Source organism: Gordionus sp. m RMFG-2023, chromosome 1 (genome assembly GCF_954871325.1).
Source record: "Gordionus sp. m RMFG-2023 chromosome 1, tfGorSpeb1-WG-v2, whole genome shotgun sequence".
Lineage (NCBI taxonomy): Eukaryota > Metazoa > Nematomorpha > Gordioida > Chordodea > Parachordodidae > Gordionus > Gordionus sp. m RMFG-2023.
The window spans coordinates 11,462,775-11,488,546 of NC_088775.1; the positions used below are offsets into that span (position 1 = coordinate 11,462,775).

Consider the following 25,772-nt stretch of genomic DNA (forward strand, 5'->3'; position numbering starts at 1 on the left):
TCATAGAAATCAATTTAGCTGAATTAAAGAATATGTCAGTCATATTTTAAAGTTTTTTTAAATTTGAAAAAAAAATGGTGCGTGCACAATGGTTGTTTAGATAGTGCATATATAGCAAATAAAATATCCCAAAATTGGCAGGGCTCATAAAGTCCAAAAATTAATATTTTTAAATCTAGTTTTTATTTATATATTTTAAGTGGAAATCAATCAATTGAAATCCACTCCTAACTCAAAAATCTTAAAAATTTTAATTGGATCACTCCAAGACGACGATATGTCTATATCATTTCCCGATAGAATATTTAAGTGATAATAGCTAAATAATAAAGAAAATATGAATTAGAAGCAGAGTGGACACGTCCTCAAAACCTAGGTACAGATTCTTTATCTAAGATACTCGTATCTTTTCCCAAATAAATTCATCTTTATTAGATAAATATATAAAATGGTATAAATAAGTAAATTATGTATTTTAATAATATTCGCTTTTACAATTTATTTATAATTCTACATTAATTTTGCCATAAAATCCAAATGAAAATATCAAGAATTATGTTTTTTGGGACAGTGATAATTTATTTTGAAAGGGTGGATCTTTACGGCTCTCTCTCTCTCTCTGGTAGTAAACAATTGTCAGTAAACTTATTTGAAAAAATAACATTTTAATCAGGTTTCCAGAACCCCTCGATATTTCGCTGAACCCAAACCATATATAATTTACTATTTTCATTTTTCATAGATAAAAAGTCCTATTTAAACAATTCTTGGAATCATTTTTGTTATATTTTAGGGTCGGCCATTTTTCATAAAAATTTTTAAATTTTGCCCAGCAGAGCTGATTTTAAAAGTTTTTTTATAAATGATCATAATATATAATAAAATCTATTTTAAGATATTGTTGTTTGTGGATATTCCGAATATTAAATTGATAGTAGGACAAAGAGAATTACAAAATCACGTAGTACAATATCTTTTTAAAAATTGTGAGTTACAAATTATCAAATCTATTTAATTTAGAAGAAGATATTATGTTAATTCGCCTAAATATAATATTATTTTTTAAATTGTATTTCAATTATTATAATTATGAATATAAATTATTTTTATATGGCAATACTAATTAAAATAAATTTTTATAAAAAAAAATGATGTTTTTTTTATTTCAAAATTATTTTCCTGGTCTTCGAACCCTGAACCCAAACCGGGTTCAGAGATTTTTCGAACCCATTTTTTTAGAAGAAGGGTTCACACCCCTGATTTTAATTTTCAATTTATTAACAGAAATGGTATAATTTTCGCCCCTCTCCCCAGAAAGTAACCCGAAGATGACGCTTCTGCTTTTTTGCGAATTTTAATCAATTTAATTGCTTGCGAAGAAAAATAAAAAATAAGATCCACTAGGGATTAAGGGATTTTCTATTTTTTTTTTGATAATTCTTTATGACTATATTATTTTTTTTTAAAAGAAATATTACCTTATCCTATATTATATTACAAATAATATATATATATATGTCGAATCATTTACAGAGGGCGATTTTTGGATTTTAAAAATCTGATTTTACAGGAGAGTTTACCCTATAAATTTCATTCAATTTCAGCCATATAAATTTTAGTATTTTTTAATTTATATGAAAAATCCATATTAAAATGATTAGAAGTAGTTTTAAAATTCATGGCAAAATTGTTTGAAATTTACAGTTTGGGTACTATATATATATGCTGAGATACAATTCCTGTATAATCAGATTTTCAAAATCAAAAATCATCCTTAGTAAATTATTTAAAATTGAGAGATTCGGAATCCCCAAACGACATTCATATATACTATTTTGAATTTATAGGTATATTTATATATGTATTATTGAGATATGGAATTCATAGGGTTTCGAATCTTTCCAACGGTTATTTAAAAAGAAAATTTTTAAATCGTATAATCAAAAATGTATTTAAGCATGTGTAGAGTATTTACCCTATGAATTTTTGGATCATTTCCGCCGGAAACATTTGTATATTTTATTTTATTTTATTTTATTCGTATATAAAAATCAATATAAATTAAAAGTAGTTCTAAAGTTCACGGCAAACTTGTCTGTAACTCAGAGTGTGGGAGTACTCTATACTGAAATGAATTTCTTATAAAATCAGATTTTTAAAAATTTAAAAATTGTCCTCAATAAATTATCTGAAATTGAAAGATTAAGAATTCCCATAGACTTCATATCCCCAATGCGATATATATATTGTATATTATACTTCAAAATTTGAGTTAGAAGAAAAGATAGCGATATTTTTTGGTGTGCCACAGTGTATCGAAGATATTTCCGAAAAAATTAAAATACAGGTAATTTAACAACTTTTTCTATGATAATTCCATAAGTCTAACTTATAAAAATAGTAAATAGTCACTGGGCCTATTATTTATATTTATTGACAGAGACGTAACGACAGACGCCAATTTTTAATTATTTGAGCAAAATATAACTCAAATTTGATCAGAAAGTATAATTAATTTTTATAAATAATTTCTGTTATTTGCTAGAATTGAGAGTTCCACCAAAAGAATTTATAGTCGATTTATTTTTATATAGGTATTTATTTCATAAAAATATAATTAAATAAATTTTTTATGAGAGATTCTCTATTAACAATGCTGCATACATTGCTAGTATATTACCACTTACCTCAGATATGGGGCGAATTGTGTACGCCACCTCTTATATATTTTTAGATATGTTGCTAGCTCTGAAGCTATGAGAGATCTAGCACTCGGGGTAGCTGGCTGATGACGCCACTATAGTATATCATTAGTATTTAGTCTGAATCCTATAAACAAATTTTCCTTTTTTATTTCAAAGATGAATAATATTGGACACGTGACTCCGGTTTAATGATATACCCTTATATTTTTTTTAAATTTAGTTTGTTAACGATATTATAATTTACAATATTTAGTCTGTTTCAATCTAACGTTCCAAATTTCTCGGCTCTTTGAGAAGCCTTTACTAGTATTTTTATAAGGATTGATTTTTAAAAATAACCTGATTAAGATTGTGATTTGATTTGACAAATAGAGATCCAAACCTTTCTGCCATCTATGAGCAAAATCTCCAGGCTTACATAATATTATTTTAGCTATAATCGTAATAGGGCCATTTTTATAAATCGACTCATAACACTAGATAACTTCCAAAATTTATTTAAGTTAATAATAATTTAATAAGATCAGGTTTTTAATGTTATAATAATTTTTATATTTCTATTTTTATAATGTTTTTTTTAAATACAAAAATAAAATAAATTATATTTTAAATAAGTAAAAATACAAATCCATTAAGTGGATAAGGGAATTATATTTTTAAAAACAACAAAATGGATATAATGCATTAAAAAAAACGATATATATTTTTATATAAAAAATATAAAGTATTAAAATAAAATAAAAAAAATTAAATTTATTTTTTTTTGCAGGTATATATATAATTACTTTGCCAAATTTTTTTTTTATTTGAAGGGAAAAAAATATTTTTTTTTCGTTATCGATTTTTCGGAGGAGAAATATAAAAATGTTAAAAGAAAGGGTTTTTAAAAAATGTATATTTTTTAAATGTCATAAAAAAAAGTTTTTTTTTTTTAGCTTTTAGCTTTTATTATAATTTATAACAATATTTTTGTTTGTCGTTTCATTATTTTATTAACGATCAAAGGAAAAAAAAATAGGTGTAAATTATATAGTTAGTCACATATAAAAGTGGGCTGATAAACTATATTAAATTAACCAGAATTCTCTCCCCACCCTACCCCTCCTTGGAAAATAACTTTAAATTAAGTTTATTAATAAATCTAATATTATAATTATTAATAATTTAGAATCTAATTATGATTAAGAGAATATGAGAATGTCATTGTTTTTGTATATTATTATATTCGGTCGAAATATTAATTATTAACAATCATCATTTTGACAGTTAATTTTTTACATTATAAAACTGCGCAACTTCAAAAAATGATACTTTATTTATGAGCTTAAAGGAAGAGATCGACAAGAATATGAGAACGGGGCTGGTATGATCTTCTCTTTATTCACCCCTCCCCCCTCTATGCTTAACTATGAGGTAGGGGGTAGGGGTTTGTAATTATTTTTGCGTGTAAATATATTTTGAGGATATCGGGATGTTGCCGAGTCATAAATTGTAAGATCTTTATAAAAAAAATTGTAATTAAAAAAATATTTATCTCATTTCGTTCTTCTCTAATAGTTTTATAAGTTTATATTTCAAAAAAAAATTCAAATATATTTTTTTCATTTTTCTTATGAGAATTATTTTTGAAAACGAATCAGCCATATCTGAGGAAGGGTGAGACAAAGGTCGTTGAAACTAACAATTTGGTCATCTTTGCAATTTAATAAAATTATAGGTATATATATAAATTTATAAATGTTGTTGTTGAGAGTTACTTAGTAACTAATTACAGTTTTACAAATTAAATTCTTAAAAAAGTCACCTCGTTGCGGTTATAAGATACACTTTCAAAAAGTATCTCTTGCATTTGTTACATGTTACTGTTATATTCTAAAGTAACAAGTTACATTCTTAAATAGTAACTAATTATATAGTTACACTTTAAATCTTTTTATAGTAACTACTTACAGTTATTATATGGCAAAAATATAACAAGTTATATTTACTAACACTAAAAAATGATATAAATGATATTTTTCAAAAATGATAATATCTGGTCATGTTATAAATTTAAATGTGGTATGCGAATAAGAATGACTTTAAATCTATTTCAAACTCATAATATTCTTTTGCTCCCAAGACCTCACTGAAACCATGCTTTAGTATCTTTAAAACTTTTTAGATCAATAATAATTTACATTTTTTAAAGAAATACCTTTTTTTAAAAATTAATTTTTACTATTTTAAATATTTATAATTTTTATAGGTAAAAATGATCAACATTTATTTTTAGCTCCCGCAACAGTCTCATTGCACTTATCCTTTCCTGGACATGGTTCATTCGTTCCCTATAAAAATTCCCAGAAATAAAATATATAATTAAAAAATGTATATTCAATATTATTTTTTTTAAATGTTATATCTAGCTACTTGTCTAGGCATTTTGCCGAAATCTAATAGTGCGTACAAATTGAGCTTTTCAAACGCTGCATTGCAAGCGCAAACAATGCACAAATGGCCTCGTTCAAATTGGTAAAATCGTTTGGCGTTAGTAACCATTTAAAAAAACGCAAATAGGTTTGCTTTTTCATTACTTTTTTAATCTTCGCTTTGTATTATTATATAAAATGTAATATAAATAACTTACTTATATCCTAAAAAGAAATATTTAGAAATTAAAGAAATAAGAAGGCAGTCGATAATATAATTTTCAAAGACAAATCCTTTTTTTATAACTTATTTAAAATTTTGAATCGACAATATTATTAAAAAGGTAACCTCAATTTAAACAAGGGATGCTTTACGTTTTTTTTTTATTAAAAAATTACGGCAAATGCTTAATTTTCGAATAAGTATTCAAAGCTAAGCAATATTAAATTCGTTCCTACATCCACCCTCGGAAACTTCGTGCACAAGTCACTTTCCTTCCTAGAGGAGATATGAAGAAAAATTACCCTACTCACGAGCAATCCTAAAGATATTTCTATTAGCCAGAACGTTAAATTTGCCATTCAAATTTCTTTCCAATTTACGGTTTCGGTAGTCAATTTTCCTTCGTTTATAATAGTATTTTTTTATTAGTAATCTTTTTTTAGCCGATTTTAAAAAATATATATTGTTACTCTTGATTTTATGTTTGTTTTAGCATTATATATCTAATGCATATATATTGTATAATGAACACAAATTAAATTTAGTGTTGTTAAACGGGAGCCGATTTTTGAAAACGGCTAATTCAATATTTTAGCCAGAAAAATATTGCCTATGCCTCGAAATTTCGCTAATAGTTTAGCAAACCTTTGTTCCTTCTACAAAAAAAATCTTCAAGCTTGCGTAATATGATTCTGGATGAAATATTGAATTAGCCGTTTTTAAAAATCGGCTCAAAACGGGCCGTTTAGCAACACTAATTTAATTAATTTATATAAAAAATAAAGGAATTATTCATTTTAAAATAAAACAAACTATAAAACTAATAAAAGGGGAATAAAATTAGATATATTTTATTGAAAATAATATATAATAAACTTTGAATCAAACAAAAATATCTTCAAATCTTAAAAGATTCTTTATTCATGAAAATTACAAAGGTATATATTAGTCATTTTTAGGAAAATAATTCATTAAAACTTTATCCTTTTTAAAAAGAAATTTATAAAGATTTTTTGATCAAAAAGTTTTTGGAGGTTTTTTTTCATTCTGACGTTTTAATTTTATTGACGTTAATCTTTCGAGGCTCTTATAGCCCGAGATATCTCCTTAATATTATTGATTACTATAAAATCTATTATAATACGCACCTAATTTGAGGATAATCATCTAAGTTATTCAAAATATTCAATTCTCTTTATTTTATCAAAAAATATTATAATGACCCTTTATAGACTACTACCACCTTTTATATAATACATTTACAACCTTTAGAAACATAACTCAAATCTTAAGTGCGACAACTTTACACCATTTATAACATTTGTAAATATGTTAAAGGATCAATCATTGTCTGTGAAAACTTAAAACATATTTATAATATACACTTCACGTTAATGAACTTCTCATAGAAAAAGAATTAAGTGACTATCGATTTAATTGGTGATCAAAAGATGTCCCTCCTTTTATAACATTTATTTATATAATCGGTATTTTATATATTTATTATAATATTATAACAGAAAATAAAAATCTTAAAATAATATTATTATTGAGGGATACCTGGGTCTAATCGAGCCCGAAAAAGATAACCCGATATAAAATTAAAGGTATGTAAAATTTTTGAAAAATTATAAACTTTTGAATAGTTTTTTTGGAGGTATAAATCATATATTTCGTCATAAAAATTTATAAGATTATTATTGATAAATTATTTAACTTAAATTTAGGCATAGAAGGTTACAATCTGATTCTGAATATAATTTTGGTGATATAAATCAATATTATGTTTCTAAATGATAATTTTACCAAACCAACTAAACAATGATGAGGTGAATAGATCTTCTTAAGGGGGCTATTTGCCTTTTAATTTTTTAAACAAAATTAAGGGAAAAAGGGAAGAACACATTCTATCTAGCAAATAAAAGTTGGGAGACCGAGGCAGAGACCATGGGGACACATGAGTCGAAACCTATTTAAAAACAAATTAAATCCAAGGTTTGAAATTTAATTTAACCCAATAATAGGTTAAATATACACCTTTGACAAAAAATATTTACTTCACCACAGCCCGTTAAAATTTTATACTTCAAAAATGTATTTTTAAAAACTGATGTTCTATTAATTTCATCTGCAGTTTTGCTAATGATTAAGCATCATATATAATATATCAAATTAAAGCTTACCCACATCTATCATCTCTGTGAGTTTTATTTTATAAAAATGGCATTTTTTTGCATTATTTACCAAAGTTGTGAGCTTGGGGCACGTCAGACCGGGATGCGCAGGACCCAGTGAAATAAGTTAATATGTGTAAATTGATCTTTAATCTAATTAATTTTAAATGTTAATAAAAATATTTACTTATTTAGTTTTATAATGAAAAAGTTATATAAAATATTGTTATTAGCATTAATTATAGGTATACTATCAATTAGAAGTATATATACCATTAAGGTAGATTTCTGAAGCCCTTTTTTTTAAATTATTAAAAAGTATAAAAAAAAGTACAAGTATAGTATACCAATAGAAAAGTAATAATCAAAAAGTTTACATACAAGATAATTATCCAGTTGTCTTAGCAAGTTATCCTATGTGCCCTTGACCGAAAAAATTAAAAAGTTTAATTTATACCAAAATAAATAATTACACAAACCAGATATATAAATACATCATTTAGTCACCTATCGTTTGTTGTATCTAACAATATATATTTTTGATAATATTTACCGATTCCACAAGAGTTTTTTTACAAAATTCTATCCGTTCCAGGTTTCCCTTAATTCCATTCAAAAAGTGCTCATTAGATTTTGCCAATGCTCGTTTGCCCTCCCCCATATGTCTCTGATACTAAACGAGGTTCAAATTTGTGCATCGTCTTCATTGATATAACGAAGTGATGAAATAAGAAAATTCTGAGTTGCAGCTTTGCTAAAAATCCAGTCCAAAAAATAGTGTGATTTAAAAAATTAATTTAAGTTGGAATATATAATGGAGTTTTTAATAGAGGAATAAAAAACCTTTTCCAATCCGAAAACCAAACCTACCTATTAGTTGATTAGGTCGGGTCGGATTATTGTAATTAGTGTATTATTTCGGATCGGGAAATTTTTTTATCAGATGGATCGGGGGTCTGGTTTACAAATAATTTTTTGTTTTTATTTTAGAATTTAATCAGTGATTAAATCCATTAGTTTAATATTATACTATTTTACAATTTTGTTGATTTTTAGATCAATTTTTTTATTGATAGATCAGGAATATAAAAATAATTTTTATGTTTAAGGTTGTGACGGAAAAATGCTTTGTATGAGTTTGTCTCTACTGTTTAACATTCATTTATTTACTGCTCATATTTTTAATTTCCCATTAAAAACAATTTGTAAAATTAACCGCCAAATTGATTTCAAAATAACAAAATTTTAAAAAATTTCGGGTTTGGCCGTATTATGATCAAAATTCTGGCAGGGCCAAATGGACCGAACTTGAAATATTATATCTAATCAAGGCTGGTAAAAATTTTGACCTCTGTCTCCTATTGCTTTATTAAATTTATTTTTAAAGTGACATTTGTTACGATTAAATTATAATAATATATAACTGTAAATTAATATGAGTGAGTAAACGTACCTTCTCCCTAAAATTGAAAAGATATTATTATTATTGTGTATAAAATAATATTATTCATTTTTCATGACAATTATTCTATGTGTAATGTAAAATAGACGAATATAAATTTTAAATTGTAATGAAATAACTCGATTTATATAAATTTAAAAATATAATGTTATCCCTAAAATTACTAGGAGTAGGACAATCAAATATTATTATTAGAAAAAAAATATATTTTTGGGGATGGAAAATATTCAAAATATATTCCAATGTACTATAATATAATAAATATAATATATAAAATTATATTTTTTTTATTATTAAATTAACCCAAAATTCTGTCGTATTTTATAAAATGTACAACTAATCAAAAATAAAACACAAAGGTCAAATTTAATTGATCATGAAAATACGCAAAAACAATATAAAATATATGTAATATATATACCGCCAAATTTTATAAAATCGGCGCATGCCTTACTTATTTATTACATATTAATATATATATATTATCTAAATAAACTAGAAAATGATTTTTTTTTAAAAAAATATATTTATCTGACCTCACTTTTGCCATTTGTCTTTCTTTAAGTTCACTTATAATGATTTGTAATATATATGTATTATAGTAAAATATACTATTCTAATATATCATTTGGCATATATTATTTACCGTTAACAAGATGTGAAATTAAGTTCAATTTTGTTAATAAATACAACTAAATTTTCAGGTTCATCATTCCTTATGTCTTTTAAGAATTATATATACTATAATTATAGTTAAATTAAAATTCTACTTTCGATTAATTTTAAAAGAAAAAATAATTAGTGGGAGATTAAAAATTTTATTTTATATAAAAATAAGGAGTGATATTAAGCATAAATAAATCAATATTATATAAAGTGTATTGAACATGTCATATATCAAAGATTATTATATAATCTTATATAACTATAATATTTTAATAGCTGATTAAGAATGAGAATTTTGTGAAAATAATACTATAAACTTGTCAAAGTATTGAACTTTTCTTAATCAATAAATTTACATTATTATTCTAATAGATAAGAGGATAGAGCAGTGGCGAAAAAAAGTGAAGGGGGTGGGGATGAAACTTTTCCCTTGGGAGTATTATAGGGTTAAATGTTGTGCTTCATAATGTTTAATTCATTTTTAATATCCAAGTATAAAACTCTTTCCTTATAAATATGGAATTTCTTTTTCAATTATCTATAAAAAAAATTGGAAAGTTTCCAAAAGCCATCATATAATTTGAATGGGACACGCCCCAGCCTATAACTTCATGACACTTCCTGTATAAAAGAAAAATGTTTAGTATTTTCTATTTCAATATATATCACTGTGATCACTTAGTATATTTACTAATATTACCATAAACAATCGTTCACAAGCTTGAGAGTAATTACTAAGGCTTAGCTTAGCCACCTGGAAAATTTTTCATTTTTCGTAAATTTTAAGATAATAAAAAATATTTAAATTTTTTAAAATAAATTTATTAAATAATGACTAACTTCGGTTTAAAGTTTGAATTTCAAATTAAAAGTTTGTTTTATTCGATTTATGACTATGAGATGAGCGTTCCTCGTTATGATTGGCCAATAAATTTATACAAGTTTTGATTTTGATTACAACAAAAAAACTTATTCCGGTGTAAAATATAAATGACTTCTCTAGTTTTCAATAAATATTTTTAAACTATCGCGATTTTTAATTTTGTCATATATTCTTTTTTCAAAGAACTTGCATATATATTTCCGTTTCATTTTTTTTATTAATTAACTTTTTATTTTTTAAAATATTTCTTTTTTTCTACACATGGGTTTAATTTTGTAAAAAAAATTCTCTTACATACACGCATGAAGAAGAATAATAATATAGCCAAATTTTTTTTTTATATTATACAAATACAACATATATTTATTATTTTTATAAACTGGTTGAACTTGAAGCCTCTCCCGTAAATTCGAAATTTTCTAAAATTTTGTCAAATTATGAATTGGAAGAGGCATTTTATTTAAATTTTTTTATATTGGAAATGGTTAAAAGTTAACAGGGTTATATTATATAATTTGAATTGCATATGCTAAATAGACAAAAATATGAATGAAAAGGAACTTTAATCTGTTTAACAAATGTTTTAGTTTATTAGTCAGTATATTAATATTAAATATAAAAATATATAAATTTTTTTTATATATTTATAACATCTTTGAAGTCTACTATGATTAAAATATGTCTTTTTTCTTCAAATTCTACACTTTAGCATTGTCTGTAGAACAGTGTAGCTTTGTTAATCCAAAGTCATTACCCCTTCCCCCACCAGCCGCTTATGGCATTCTGATTCCTAAAATATAAAAATATTTAATTATAATGGATATTGACTTTGGGTTGTTGACTATGAGAGACACCCCCCCCCCCCATCCCCATCCTTCCTGAGATTTCAATAAGGCTATTGTATCATTCGTTCCTCGTTTTCACGTTAGAAGGCTTTGGGCTATGAAACTGTATATAGATCAACGAGGCAAATAATACTTCCTAGAGTGACTATTCATTTATTTATATGTGAATGGATGCTTACATGTCATTTTAGTATTGATAATAATAAATAATAAAATTGAATTTTTTATGAAAACTTGAAAAATTTTTTTTTAGAGTATTCTCATAAATATTTGACTTACCATATAAATGGTAATTTTCCATAAAATTTTAGAAACAAATGGCGCGCAACCAACTGATTTATATTGTTTGTTACCCATTTAAATGAATGAAATCGTCGGTTGAGTGAGTTTTGTTAAGTAAAGGAGATTTTTTTACCTCTTCGGTGTTCTGGCTATGCTTATTTTTGATATTTATTTCTGTTTAATCTAGGCCAAATAACTCTTAAATTAGGGCATCTTATTTTGGTTTGTTCTAAGTATTTGGTGGCCATATTTTTCATATTTTTTTTCTACTTTTCTTTTCTTTTCATTTCATTTCATTTTCTTTTGTTTTTTTTTCTTTTCTTTTTTTTTGTTTTATTTCGATTTTTTTTTTACATTCTTCTTCTTTAGGCTGTTTAGGTGAAGCTATATATAGAAGCTAAACCACTTATACATTTTTTTAAAGAAACCAATTTATAAAATTTATTATAAATATTTTATTAGTTTATATATATAAAATTATTATTTTGTTGTAAATTATTAATTTTCAAAGAAAAATTTAAATTACGATTCCCCAAAGAGCTGCAATTCATTCACCAGCTGTTTTTAACCAATTTTTTCTTATAAATATTTAATTTAATATTTATTTATTTTTTGTAAAAATGATATTATAAAATATTAAGAAATTTGGAAAAAATCTAATTATTCAAATTCTTTTATTTGTATAAACTCTATTTCTATAAATAAGTGTATATAACCTGATCAGTACGAATATTTGCCTTTATTCAATCGCGATAATATCTTATAAAATTGTTTGAATTTTATAGGATAGGTATTCTACACGTTACCGGAATAGATTTATTTCATGGAAAAATTAGACTAATTAAATTGTAAAAAATCACTAAATATCATGATTTAGTTGGTAATTATCGCAATCATTTCTTTAAAACGTTTTTATTACATTTTAATAATCCGACTTCCAAAAATTTATTACAGTATTCGTAAAATATACATCAATTTCAGATAATTTGATCAATCATGAACATTTGTATTATTTTTATTTTATATATAGCAATACCTGCATAGGCTGATTAAAAGATTTGGCGGTAAAATGTAGATGAGTGGACATTACGGTTTACTGGCTACACCCTCTAATTTTTTATCTTGAATTGTTCTGTTTAAAATTTTACCAAAATATGAATATTTATGTCAGGTATCCGCATTCTACATTTTATTTTGGTCTAATCCTTGTCGATCTTTTTTTAAATGTTTATTTTCTCACACCTTATGAAATAAAAAATCTAAAAAAATTTACTTCTTAAGCCTCCTCTCCAGAATCAGAGATGTGAGTCATCAAAGTGACCGAAGTTTGGATGCATTTAAAAATCTAATATTTATTAAAATTTAGTTAGTTTATGAATCGTCTACATTGTCCACATTATAAGAGCTGCTTTCGTTTTAAATTTTTATTACAAAATTTTGATTTAAATATTTATAATTTTTGTTATTTTTTTTATTCAAGTTAGTTTTATTTTCCTTTCTTTTTTTCCTTATTTTGATTTGGATTTGCGAGTTTTGATAAATTGTGGTATTACACGCGTGGCCCGCCACCCGACTTTATATAATCTAAACTTTTCTCCTTTGATTTAATGTTTTTAAAGGTTCGATCTTTTAAAAAGGCTAACCCAATCTTTTAGCCAAAATATATTACGCAAGCCTAGAGATTTCGATAATAGATATTCAAACTTTTCTACCTTCTATGAGCAAAATCTTTAGGCTCGCATAATATTTTTGACTAAAATATTGGGTTAGTCCTCTACCAACACTAATTACTCAAAGAAGAATGTGGCACTGACTTATTCATTTTATCATTTATATATTTTTTTTTTAAATAAAATTTAAACATTTGTGATAGACATTTTTGTTAAAAGAAGAAGAAAAAAAATTATATTTTATTATGATTTTACCAAAAAATCTAAAATGCCAATCAAATATTTTATTTTATTTTATTTTTTTTATATTTTTTTTATATTTATTTTATATTTTATATTTATAATATTGTCTTTTAATCAAAAAATAAAATAACGGAATATTTTAAAACTTTTTTTGTTAATAAAAATAAATAAAAATTGATTAATTTTGAACGATTTAACAAAATAATTATATTTGTCATTTATTTAAAAAAATTAACTTAAAGTAAAAAGCTTTTAGCCAAATTAATTTTTTTTAACAAATATTAAGTTAAATATAATATTTATATATAACAAATTGGTAACATTAAATAGAAAAATATCAGTAAAAAATAATTATATTAATATAATGATCTTCAATTATAATGGATAATTTTCTAAATAGAAAAAAAACGACGAAAATATCAACTTTCTAAAACACTATTAACTCCCAATTGCAAGCAATTTTATATTTTCACCTCATATAATGTAATATAAATTAAAAAATTTATTTATTTTTTCCTTTTAATATTAATATATAGATATATTAATAAAATATTGTACCGTTTTTCTTATTTATCATATATAAAACACAAAAAATTTTGTAAATTATTCTATTCAAATTACAAACCAATTTTTTACCGGGAGAAAACCAGGCCACTCTTTTAATGACAGAAATATTGCAGAAACATTTTACAGGTAAAAAAAAATTATACCAAATTATTAATAGAAAAGGAATTAACTTTTATTTAATAAAAAATTCATAATTGTTTTTTTTTGTAGTTATTTTAAACAACCTATTATTGTTTCATAAGTTTTTTTTAAAAATGTTTTAAGCAATTAAGGAGAAAATTATTAATATATGGCTAATTATAAAGTATAACTATCTATTTTACAGTTTTTTGGTTATAATCATTCGAAATAAATAATATTTATTATCACTCCATAAATAAATTGTTATTTTAAAAAAAAAAATTCTAAAATGTGTCGAAATTATAATAAAATAATGCTAATGCAATCACATCACATCATAACATATATTATATATTTAGTTTTCTGGTTAATGTTTAAATTTTAATCTAATTTAATTTATTATATATATAGAAAAAAAACACTTAGCGCCAAAAATCACTTAATATAATTAACAATACCAAATTTTGGGAAAAATTAAAAAAAAAAAAATTGATTTTGAAAAGTAATTATATTTTACTAATTCCACTCAAAAATTAATAATATTATACAAATCTTTTAAATTTCTTTATATCATTTTTTTATCACATATTTTTCTTAGAAGCTTTAATTTTTAAATAAATAATTTTAAAAATCTAAAATAATTTTTATAAGAAAATATAAACCCATCATCGCCAATATGTACCGGTTGCGGATGCGAAATAAGGGATCCTTTTATACTGAGGGTGTCGCCAAACTTAGAATGGCACGCTTCCTGTTTGAAATGTATGTATTGCGACAAATACCTGGATGAGACTTGCACCTGCTACTTTAAAAACGGGAAGGCCTATTGCAAGAGAGATTACTTAAAGTTTTTATATTATATATTTTATATATATATATATATATCTTTTTTATTTATACTTAACATATCAACCTCTTTATAATCAAATGAAGTATAGATGTATGATACAGATATATATCGTCGTATGAGATACAAAATGAATGTATGTCGGAATTTCTTAATTTTGAAATCACTTATGCTGAAGGAAATTTAAATTTAAAAAAATTCTGATTTTATTGGAAAAGTGGGTGCAAGGGCATACCTATATTTTCAGACAATTTTCACTATAAACTTTCATATATATTTTTTTAATTGAATGAAAAATGTACATAAAAATTAATATAAATTAGGACTAATTCAAAATAAGGTTCATAGGAAATATGTCTGAAATTCACAGTGGTACACACGGAATTATATTTTCCTGATGAAAACTCTTATTCTTTTTTGAAGGGGGGGTGGAGGTGGTGATGTATTATTCCCCTCTTGGCTACCAGTAAGTAATGAGTGGTCGCTCCATTTTTAGCCGTTTTAGTGATTTTTAACCAGCCGAAAACTATTGCTTCAGCTTACGTTTTTATTTAAACAATTAGGCAACTTTTTGAGAAAGCTTAAAATAAACAAGCGCCCTTAATACTTAGACAATTCTTTCCACGTCCGTAGATTGAGCCATGTTAGCCAATTACCTAACAAATATAAGTGGGTAAAATATAGAGACACGTGATCCTAATCATCTTCACATAGACTAACCTTACTCCACATTCGCCCCATGAAAATAATGATACCCATCCTGCCCCTTCATTTTAGTTAGTTGTAACTTTTTAAAGCCCTTTAGACCCACCCCCTTCCAAAGCTAGTAACGTTGAGGTTTCCATATTACTACGATATAAAATGAATACTGACTATGTGTGTTGGCAAACCCCTCCTCCATAACAGAGATATGAATGAGACTAATGAGTCTTGACTTTAACCATGTTAAGCCCTGTGTAGCCTAAAAATTTTACTTATATATTATATTAATATCTTATTATTGACTATTTTAAAGTCTCTACGGAATAAAATGTTCGAGTTGTGGTATGCCACTCTCACGAACGGATCTAGTTATGAAGGCCAAAAATTTGATCTACCACACGAGGTGTTTTCAATGCTACGATTGCCGAAAAACTTTATTACCGGGGGAAGAGTTTGTCGTAAAAACACCAGAAAATGTTTTATTTTGCCGTAAACATGTTGATATGTCCTCTTATAGCGGTATGTTGAGCGTCCTAAAATTTAAAGACGAAATTTCGCCAATATATAACGGTCAACATAACGCGTACAACAACAATAATAAGCAGCATATCGTCGATAATGTCAGTACCTATATGTCACCCGAGGATGATAAAAATTCAATAAATAACGGTGCGAAATCGCTTCTCGATAATAAAGATTTTACGATGGAAGAAAATTCAGAAATATCATTAACCAATCTTATAAATACAAATAATAATATCACCGCAAAAGACCATTTAACATCAATTCATAACATAAATTCTACTACCCTGTATTATACCGAATTGGGCAAAACCATAAACCCTAAACCTAATTCTTTTCCCATATTTCGGGAAGATATCACCGATTCTAGGAAAAGAAATAAATCATTGGACGATGGAGGTACATTTCTTTTAACATCCAAATTCATATTATAAGGCGTGACATAATATTTTTTAAAAAATATAATTAAATATAATTCATTATCATCTTCAGCTAAGATTTAATGAATATATGGGTGATTAGATCTGTATGAGTACAAAAAGTTTATTCACTATTATAATTTGGGTTCTTAGTTTGATGTGATATTTTGTAATCTTACTTTTGTTTTAGTAGGTTTTTTGTAAAAAAAATTTCTTATATGATGTTTAATACTTTTTCTAAAATAAATTTCGGGAATGTATGGCCGATATAAGGGGTAGGATTGAGCTTATACATGGAGCTGCTATGTGAGAATTAAATATTTTTCCCTATAAGAATTATATAAGGGAGACTGGGGCTAATTGAAGCGCGGAGTGTTTCAAACCATTTGATCCCATTTTTAAGTTGAAGTACTAGGATATTTTAATTTTTAGACTTAAGTAATATGCATCTATACATACACTATAATTATTTTGAAATAATTAAATGTTAAAATTTATATTATATGTATAAGATATAAAATCTTGATGTTAAACTTGGAAAAATGTTTGCCAGGCAATATTTTAATTTATAATAAATTAAAAAAAATATTTATATAGCAAATTTTGAACCCTATTTTATAATTTGAGAAAGTTTACGAACATTCATGGAGTCTATACATATTATTTTAGTCGTGATTGGTTAAGCTAGCGCAAATGGTGCTTACGAAATCATGGTATTTTGAACCACTAATGTATCATTTAATGTTTTCCAATGCAAATTTTTTTTAGTAGAATATGTAATATTTAGTTATATACATTTTTGGCATTTAATAAGCAGTCCTTAGATTTTCGTATATACTTAGATGAGCCAACGCTCCATTTCTTTTTTTTATCATTAATTCCTTTTTTTAAAAAAATCTCTATATAAGGAATATTTTGGCTATTGTCATATCTATTTCTGTATATTTCAATAATAAAAATTCCAATTTTAAAATAAATTTTAAAAAACATCTCTATCTTTGTTCAGACTATCCAAAATTCAAAAAGCGATGAGATTCAAAATATATTTAAATATAAAGCAGACCTGTAGGGGGAGCATACGTTTCGAATTCAATAATACAGTTCCCATAATCAATCCCGGACCGGATTTTAAAAGAAATCGGTCCGGTGCAATCGGGTTTTACATTTTAAAGCTCGGTTCACATTTTTAAGAAACATATCTTCGGCTGAGTATTATAAAGTTCTATATCCAATTTTTAAAATTGTTCAGGAACTGAAGAATTCATTTATAAAAAAAACATTTTACAAAAAAGGTGGATATAGAACATTATAATACTTAGCTGACGATATATTCCGCGGTTCCTCCTTAAAATTTTATAAGTAAAACATAATGTCCCACATATTTTATAAATGACATTTCAATTGTAGATCGAAAATATGAAACGAATGAATGTTAAATATTCCACTTATTAAGATTTTGATTATTACTGATATGTTTGATATTTATTTTAAAAGCTTCGACCCTGTCCGGTTTTAAAAAGCCTGGCCCGATTATACAATTATAACGGTCTGTTTCGGGTTGAGCTAAGCGGGAACTTGGTCTAACCTGCAGGGATCTGATATAGTGTATAAGTGAAGATAACTTTAATATCACGAATGTTTACATTCTTGGATTCTAAATTGCTACTTAAATTTTTTAAAAATATTTAGTCGATTATATTTAATAATTGGAAGCTTATTACAAAATCTCGCCCTGGAAAAAAACTAGAATTCTGAACTTCTAATTTTTTGAAGATTCTTGTAGCCTCTGAATTCCCAAAAAAACTATCTGGGGCCTCGAGCAATATGGAGACGATGGGGGTGTCAGATTAGTCATTTTTATATATGCTTATTTAATAAACTGTAATTTTAAAAAGTATTAATATTATGGATAAATATACTTCAAATTTTCGTAATTCATTTATTACAAATTATTTTTATTTTACTATAAATCCCTACTTCATATTCTAAACTGCTGTTTCCTCTCATCCCATTTTAAAAATAGTAAGCCTAATATTGTTAGCATATTATAAAAGATTATACGGAAAGATATATAAACGAATATGCTATTTTATTTTTAAAGTATATCCCGTTACCTAAATCCTTTCCTAAACAAAATGTTCTAGTTATGGACCTACGGTGGTGCATTTATTTTATCATAATTTAAAAGGTAAATTTTAAAATTCGACTAAATAAAAAAATCCTAATAAATCTCTTGACATTTTTAATTTTATTTTTTTTTGACTAGATGAAATTATCTCTTCTTCCAGTTTTAATGAAACCGATTTCATTTTCAATTCCAACGCATCGGACTTTCCCGAGCCACATTCTTTCAAACAAATCAATAATCAAATTAATTCGTTGCCTCAAGTCACCAATTTTGAAATGCTGGTAGGAACAGCCGTGGACCAGCCTCAATTGACCCAAATAATTTCTGATGGAAGTTGTCAAACGGCTACTATTAGGAGTTCCCTAGATGTTGTAAGCAATGTTAACGGGGATGAAGAACCACTCTCCCTTCAACAAGCCTCCATAGTTCACACTAGTGAAGACGACTTGCTATACTTGGAGGATAATGATGATACCTACAATTCGGACGATGAAAATGATGAAATCGACGATTTGGACGGTGAGGGAGACATCGAAGATGTCGATTTAGCTAATAATGATGACTTAAAATATAGCCATAATACCAAAACCCGCAACAGATTAAACAACTTAAACGGTAGCAATAATTCTATAGGTCGACACCAGCATCACGGATCTAACAATTCTTGTCACATGCACCATTTTCATTCGGGACCCCATCCCCACTTACCGAGGCATCATCACCTGAACCACCACACCCATAATCGTATTAACTCCAACATGGGCCTAAATCATCATCAAAGTCACAATCACAATAGCAATAATAACGATAAAGTCACGAGGGTGAGAACGGTCTTGAATGAGAAGCAATTACACACGCTCAGAACTTGTTATAATGCCAACCCCAGACCGGACGCCCTGATGAAAGAACAGCTGGTAGAGATGACGGGCTTGAGTCCAAGGGTCATAAGGGTTTGGTTCCAGAATAAACGCTGCAAGGATAAGAAAAGGCAAATTCTCATGAAACAAATCAGCCAGGCCCAGGAAAAGGTAAACTATAACGCATTATTAAATGATTAACAATTAAAACGAATTCACAACTGCAAATTTCTACATTATATTTCATATAGAGTGACTTCATTTATAAATCTTACAGAGCTTTCATGTCTATATACCATTAAAAAATATATAAATAAAATTTTTCTAATATTATAGTAGATGATTATATGATGAAATAAAAAAATGAATATTTCTTAAATATTTTATACACCTCTTCGAAATATTTTTTTTTTAACCCTAGAGAAAACGAAGACTTAATTGGGTTCAATCAGACTCGTAACCGAGAGGGGGGGGGAATTGCAAATATGTCTGTTCTCGTAAATTTTAAACCAATGAAAATTTGCCCCTACACTACTTTTCCCCTACTCTCCTAGCCCCCCCCCCCTCCTCAAAGAATTATTAATACATTATAGGGAAGAATTTTAAGGAAAAATTAGTAGAAAGTTAGTTATTTTTTAATATAACGACTTAATTAAAAAAATTTAAAAAAAAGGATTTTAATAAAAAAGTGAAAACCCAAGTATTTTTATAAAATCTAATATGGGTAAAGACCTAAAGTAAGTGAATCTAATGATTTCCAATAAAATTTATCTTCTAGCGTCTCACCCCATTCGCAAAATCCGATACGCCTATGGGCCTGATAAAATGTGTTTACTCATTATATCTAATTATTTTATGCGTTTTGAAGGATAGACCGAACGAACAGAGAATTATTTTAAAGACCTGAGTTATGCTCTAACTTTGTTTGCTCAAAACTTAGTGTTGTTAAACGGCTCGTTTTGAGCCGATTTTTAAAAACGGTTAACTCAATATTTTAGCCAGAAAAATATTGCTTAAGCCTCGAGATTTCGCTAATAGATGTCCAAACCTTTGTTCCTTCTACAAATAAAATATTCAAGGCTTGCCTAATACTATTCTGGATGAAATATTGAGTTAGCAGTTTCAAAAATCGGCTCAAAACTAGCCGTTTAACAACACTACTCAAACTCATGCATTTTATTTATTTATTGATTTTTTCTTAAAGAAAAAAAAGGAATTTATGAATTCTTTACCTTTAAATTCGTTATTGTAACACTCGTCCAAACTTAACATTTTCAAAATTAGCATATTTTATTCCCCCTATTATATGACATGCCCCCATGTAAGAGGAATGCCCTTTTATTCTTATATTTATTCATAAATTTATATTTATTACGTTTCAAATATTGGTTTAATTTTTATTTTCTCCCAATTTTTAAACGTGAAAATATTATATATTTTTTTTTTATCGGTAATATATTTCTAATTGCCTTTTTATTTCTTCTTCTAAAATAATATACCTAATACCTTAGAGAATAGGTAACCTGTTAATAAATAAGAAAGAAACGAAATTTGCATATTTTACCATAAAATTTGCATATTTTTTTTTATACGAACACCATTCTGGTTAATTTCAAGTTCAGATCAAACCCTTTTTCGGGAATAATAATAAGTTAAAGTGTCATTTAGGTGTGTAATATTTTTTTTTAAAAAATAAAAATATTTTATATAATACTCGTATACGATTGATTCTATACTCATTAATAATTAATTAACTTCTATAACATTTTATTAGATATGAGATGTAGGTTTGATAATAGATTTTAATGCGTTTTAAATAATTTCTCTCTTTTTAGTGGAGAATTTTTATTTTATTTTATTTTATAGGAGACCGAAGTGCCCGTTCCTATTTTAAATGAAATTTATTTTTTAGATAAACCCCACATTCGACCAAAAAAAAAAAATTTTATTTGAAAAATAAAAAAAAATGTAAATTTAAAACAAACTTTATATGTAGGCTTTAATAAAAAAATTTATTTTTAATTAATTTTTTGGTCCTAATCTCTGGAAATATTCAGATTTAAAGGGATAAAACGATCCCCGCCCTGCACATAACTTCTTAAATATATTTTTTGACTTGAGTTTGCCATCTCTCTGTAATTTTGTGATCCATTTTGTGATCCATTTTGTCAATCTCTTTTCAATTTTCCAAATTTTTTTTCTTCCCATTCTTGATTTTTCTTTTCTATTTTCGTAGCCCTTGTAGTCTTTAATTTTCCTTCTTTTTAAAAATAAAAAATTTCTTTATATACATTCTTTTATTATTTTTTTGCCATATTTATTCATTCCTTTTCTTATTCTCATCTCTAATTCCTTCCCACCATGCGAATTTGCCTCACATTTAACAATTTAACCCCCCCCCCCCCTAGCCCTCTCTCGCTCAAAAAAATACAATATATCACTTTAAATAAGAATTTCAAAGAAAAATTAGTAAAATTTAGTATTAAAATAACTATTATAATTCAAAATTTTAAGAGAATAATAAGATAAGTGAAAACTTAAAATTATTTTTATAAAAATATAATATAGCCAAAGGCCCTACAATAAGTGGACCTCTTAAGAAAATTGAGAAATTATGATGTAATTGATTAAAGAGATAAAATTAAAGAGAGATCGCAAAAAATTAGAAAAAAATGACATTTAAGGATTATTAAAAAAATATATATAAACGGGTTTCCCTTTTTGATTGAACGTTTACCTTTTTTTGTGAGACTTTTACTTTTTTTGATAGAACCTTTTTTATTTTTCATTGCACTTTCTTCTCTTTTGATTAACCCTTTCTCTTTTTTGATCTTTCCCTTTTTCATAAAGTATTCTGCTACTTTTAAATGGAAACCCTATATAAGAAGATAATCATGGGCAGGCCTATAAAATATTTCCGGACGGCCCTGTAGTAGGGTTTTTTTTCAAATGATACTTTTACAATTTTAAAATGATTACTTATTATGGCAATACAAAATATATACCATAAATCTAATTCAATTTTCGCTATATTCTCGCAGGGAATCTCGAATATGCACGGCATACCACTTATCGCTACTAGTCCGGTTCGCCATGAACATAACTCCTTCAGCAACAATTTTGTCGAGATCCAAAGTTATCAAACTCCTTGGAAAGCGCTAAACGATTTTGCCATACAAAATGACATGATTGAAAGTCAATCGTTCCAACCAGCGATTTGAAATTTTAAAATATATATATTAGTTTTAAATTAAGCGAGGCGGTTATATTATAATATATTTGCGGAATATTAAAGAGGCAATGATCAATAATATAATATTACCGAGGGTTGGAAATTTTGAAAGGCCATTTTCTTTTTCATTGATGAAAAATAATTATAATATATTATTATAAACCGCTAATGTTATATTTATTTAATTATTAATATTTAGTATTTTTTCTCCCCACCCAAGAAATGTTAATCATCATTGCATTAAATAATTTATTTATTTATATTATATTATATAAAATTAAATTAAATTAAATTGTATATTATATATATTTTATATTAAATTTTAAAGAAATATTTTAGTGTAATATAAAATAAAAAGACTGAAATTCGTTTAAATTTTGGTTTTATTCATTTTTTTTAAAAAAATCAATTAAATGGAACAAAATAATATCAACCAGGACCGAACTCCCCGGTTCCCTATTAGTTATGTATTCCATTTTAAAATTAGTTCTTATATTTAGTTTTCTTATTCTATTTTTCAAATGGTAATCGATAGTTCAGTTCGAGATGAAAATATATCTGGAAAATAAAGTTCGGGAAAATTTCCTAGGGATAATTGGGGAAAACGGGAAAAATAGAGAAAAAAATGAGGGAAGGGGAAAACGGAAGAATTAAAAAAAATATATAAAGGGAATAATTCTGACAAATTAATTTTTATGTTAAAAACATTCCATTTTACATCAATTGATACAACAATGTAAATTCATTCGATATCATAATCAATATCAATGGTTATAATTGAAGTATGGTATATCATTTTCACTTGATATAATAGAATTAACATCTAATCTAGCATTAAATTAATGAATCTAACTTATATATAAACCATGGCCTTATCTTAGGCTTATTAGGGGAAGCTTAGTTCTCCACCTCACAATCCTGTATTTGATTTGATTTAATTTTTAAATATTAATATAAGTATAATAAATAACCTTGTTCCTTGAGAAGTGAATATTTTTATTTCTAGATTAAAAGGTTACCACACACTGACATTGTATTTTGAAGTTAGAGAAAATTTTTAATGTTGTGAAATTTTTAGGAAAAAAATTATGCAATATTAATTTCGATTTTTCAAATTATAATAAGAAATGGGCAGTTACTTTAATCAAAATGGAAAGTATTTAAATTAAATTGGAAATAAAAATGATTTAGTAGGAATTATAAATTTGGTTTCTTTCCAGAAGTTACAAAACTTTTAAAAAATTTGAAAGATAGAAAAAATTCCGCATTCGCTGCTTTTTGCATCTCTAGTTCTGAAGCATGGAAAATAAGCGAGATATGGCGAACTCCTATTTTGTCACTCTTCTACTTAGTCATGCCACGAAGGAGATAGTTATTTTTCATTCTACTGACTAATCTAAACTTAAATAGTTTATATTCTTTAATAATATAAAACTTAAATTAAATGTATAGTAATAATCATTAATATAAATGAAAAAATATTTGTTTTTTATAAATGTATATTTTATTTAATAAAGGTAAAACGTTTAAAAATCAAATATTTTCAGATATTTTATATGATGTATTAAATATTTAATAATCTTGATCTTTCAAAAATAAAATTTTGATAATATTTTTTTAATATATATTAATCACATGCTTTAATAAATTTTTGTTAATAACGAAATTATTACATTTATTAATATAATATTTTTTTGATTAATAAAAAATTTTTTCACAGAACATATTCTTATTTTAATATTAATTATAATTCAAAATATATATCTTTAACCCTTATAGGGTAGTAATGGGATTTATAACCTTATTATGCCTCAATGAAACTGGACACAAGTAATCCCATGTCTTCCTATCTTTGATTTTTGGAATATATTTTCAGGAAAAGATGTGATTTGGATTTATCAATTAATATTTTTTCCAGAGCTTTGACTTAGAAATTTGAAATTAATTATTGAAGAAATTTTTTCAAAAAATTTAATAGTGACCGATTTTCTAAAAATAGATCTGAACCCGCCCCAGTCTTAAAATACCCCAGGTTCCTATTTAATTTTTGTTTTGCGGTTAATTCAACAAAATAATTTTAGTTTGAATCTTTAATTGGGTTCAGAACTCTACTTTTTTTAAACAAAATAAATAAACTACAAATAGTCTTTTCATGTCTAATCGAATTATAGTGATATGAGATGAATTTGTCATAAGAAATAAACAATAATCTTATTGAAATACCGATCAAAATTTGTGCAAATATATCTAGATATCAATACAGCTCTATATGACCCTAAATGTCATCTAGATTCCCTCCTGAAAACACGTACCTATATATAAAATTATTTTCACGCTACTTCGATTCATTTTTGTTTCCCGAATAATAGTGTCAAAATTAGGAATCCATTATTAATTCTCAGTTTTTGTGGAAGTGTACTAAAAAAAATTAATGCCGCAATTATCTGAAATTCACAGAGTATTTATATTTTACACATGCTGGAATATATTTCAGGTTAAGATCAGATTTATTCGAATTCAAAAAAAAATAACCCTAAATCTCTTAAAGAGACACTAATCTCAAGCGAGAATTCTAGATAAGTCATGAGATCTTCCAAGAAAACCCGACCACACTAATCAATTCTTAAATCTAGCCCCCAGTTGTAACTTTATTGATTATATTCACATTTAATACAATGAAATAATTCCATCTTATATAGCTTATCTACAATTAATTACAAACTGTCTAAGTATAAGGTTAGCAATGTGCTGCTTCTATTTGTAATAAATTCAAGAGTCTCATATAAATCTTGTCATCTTCCTTCTGAAACATAT

At 25.7% G+C, this 25,772-nt stretch overlaps 1 protein-coding gene across 1 annotated transcript; it reads left to right on the forward strand.

Moving 5' to 3' along the window:
* The first annotated feature begins 13,871 nt into the window (after positions 1–13,871).
* LOC135931379 (GATA zinc finger domain-containing protein 14-like) lies at positions 13,872–23,188 on the forward strand. The gene is made up of 5 exons (XM_065468444.1): positions 13,872–14,257; positions 14,903–15,098; positions 16,114–16,721; positions 19,008–19,897; positions 22,768–23,188. The coding sequence occupies exons 1-5, from the start codon at positions 14,227–14,229 to the stop codon at positions 22,945–22,947; spliced, it is 1,905 nt and encodes a 634-aa protein (XP_065324516.1). The 5' UTR covers positions 13,872–14,226; the 3' UTR covers positions 22,948–23,188.
* Positions 23,189–25,772: the final 2,584 nt, after the last annotated feature.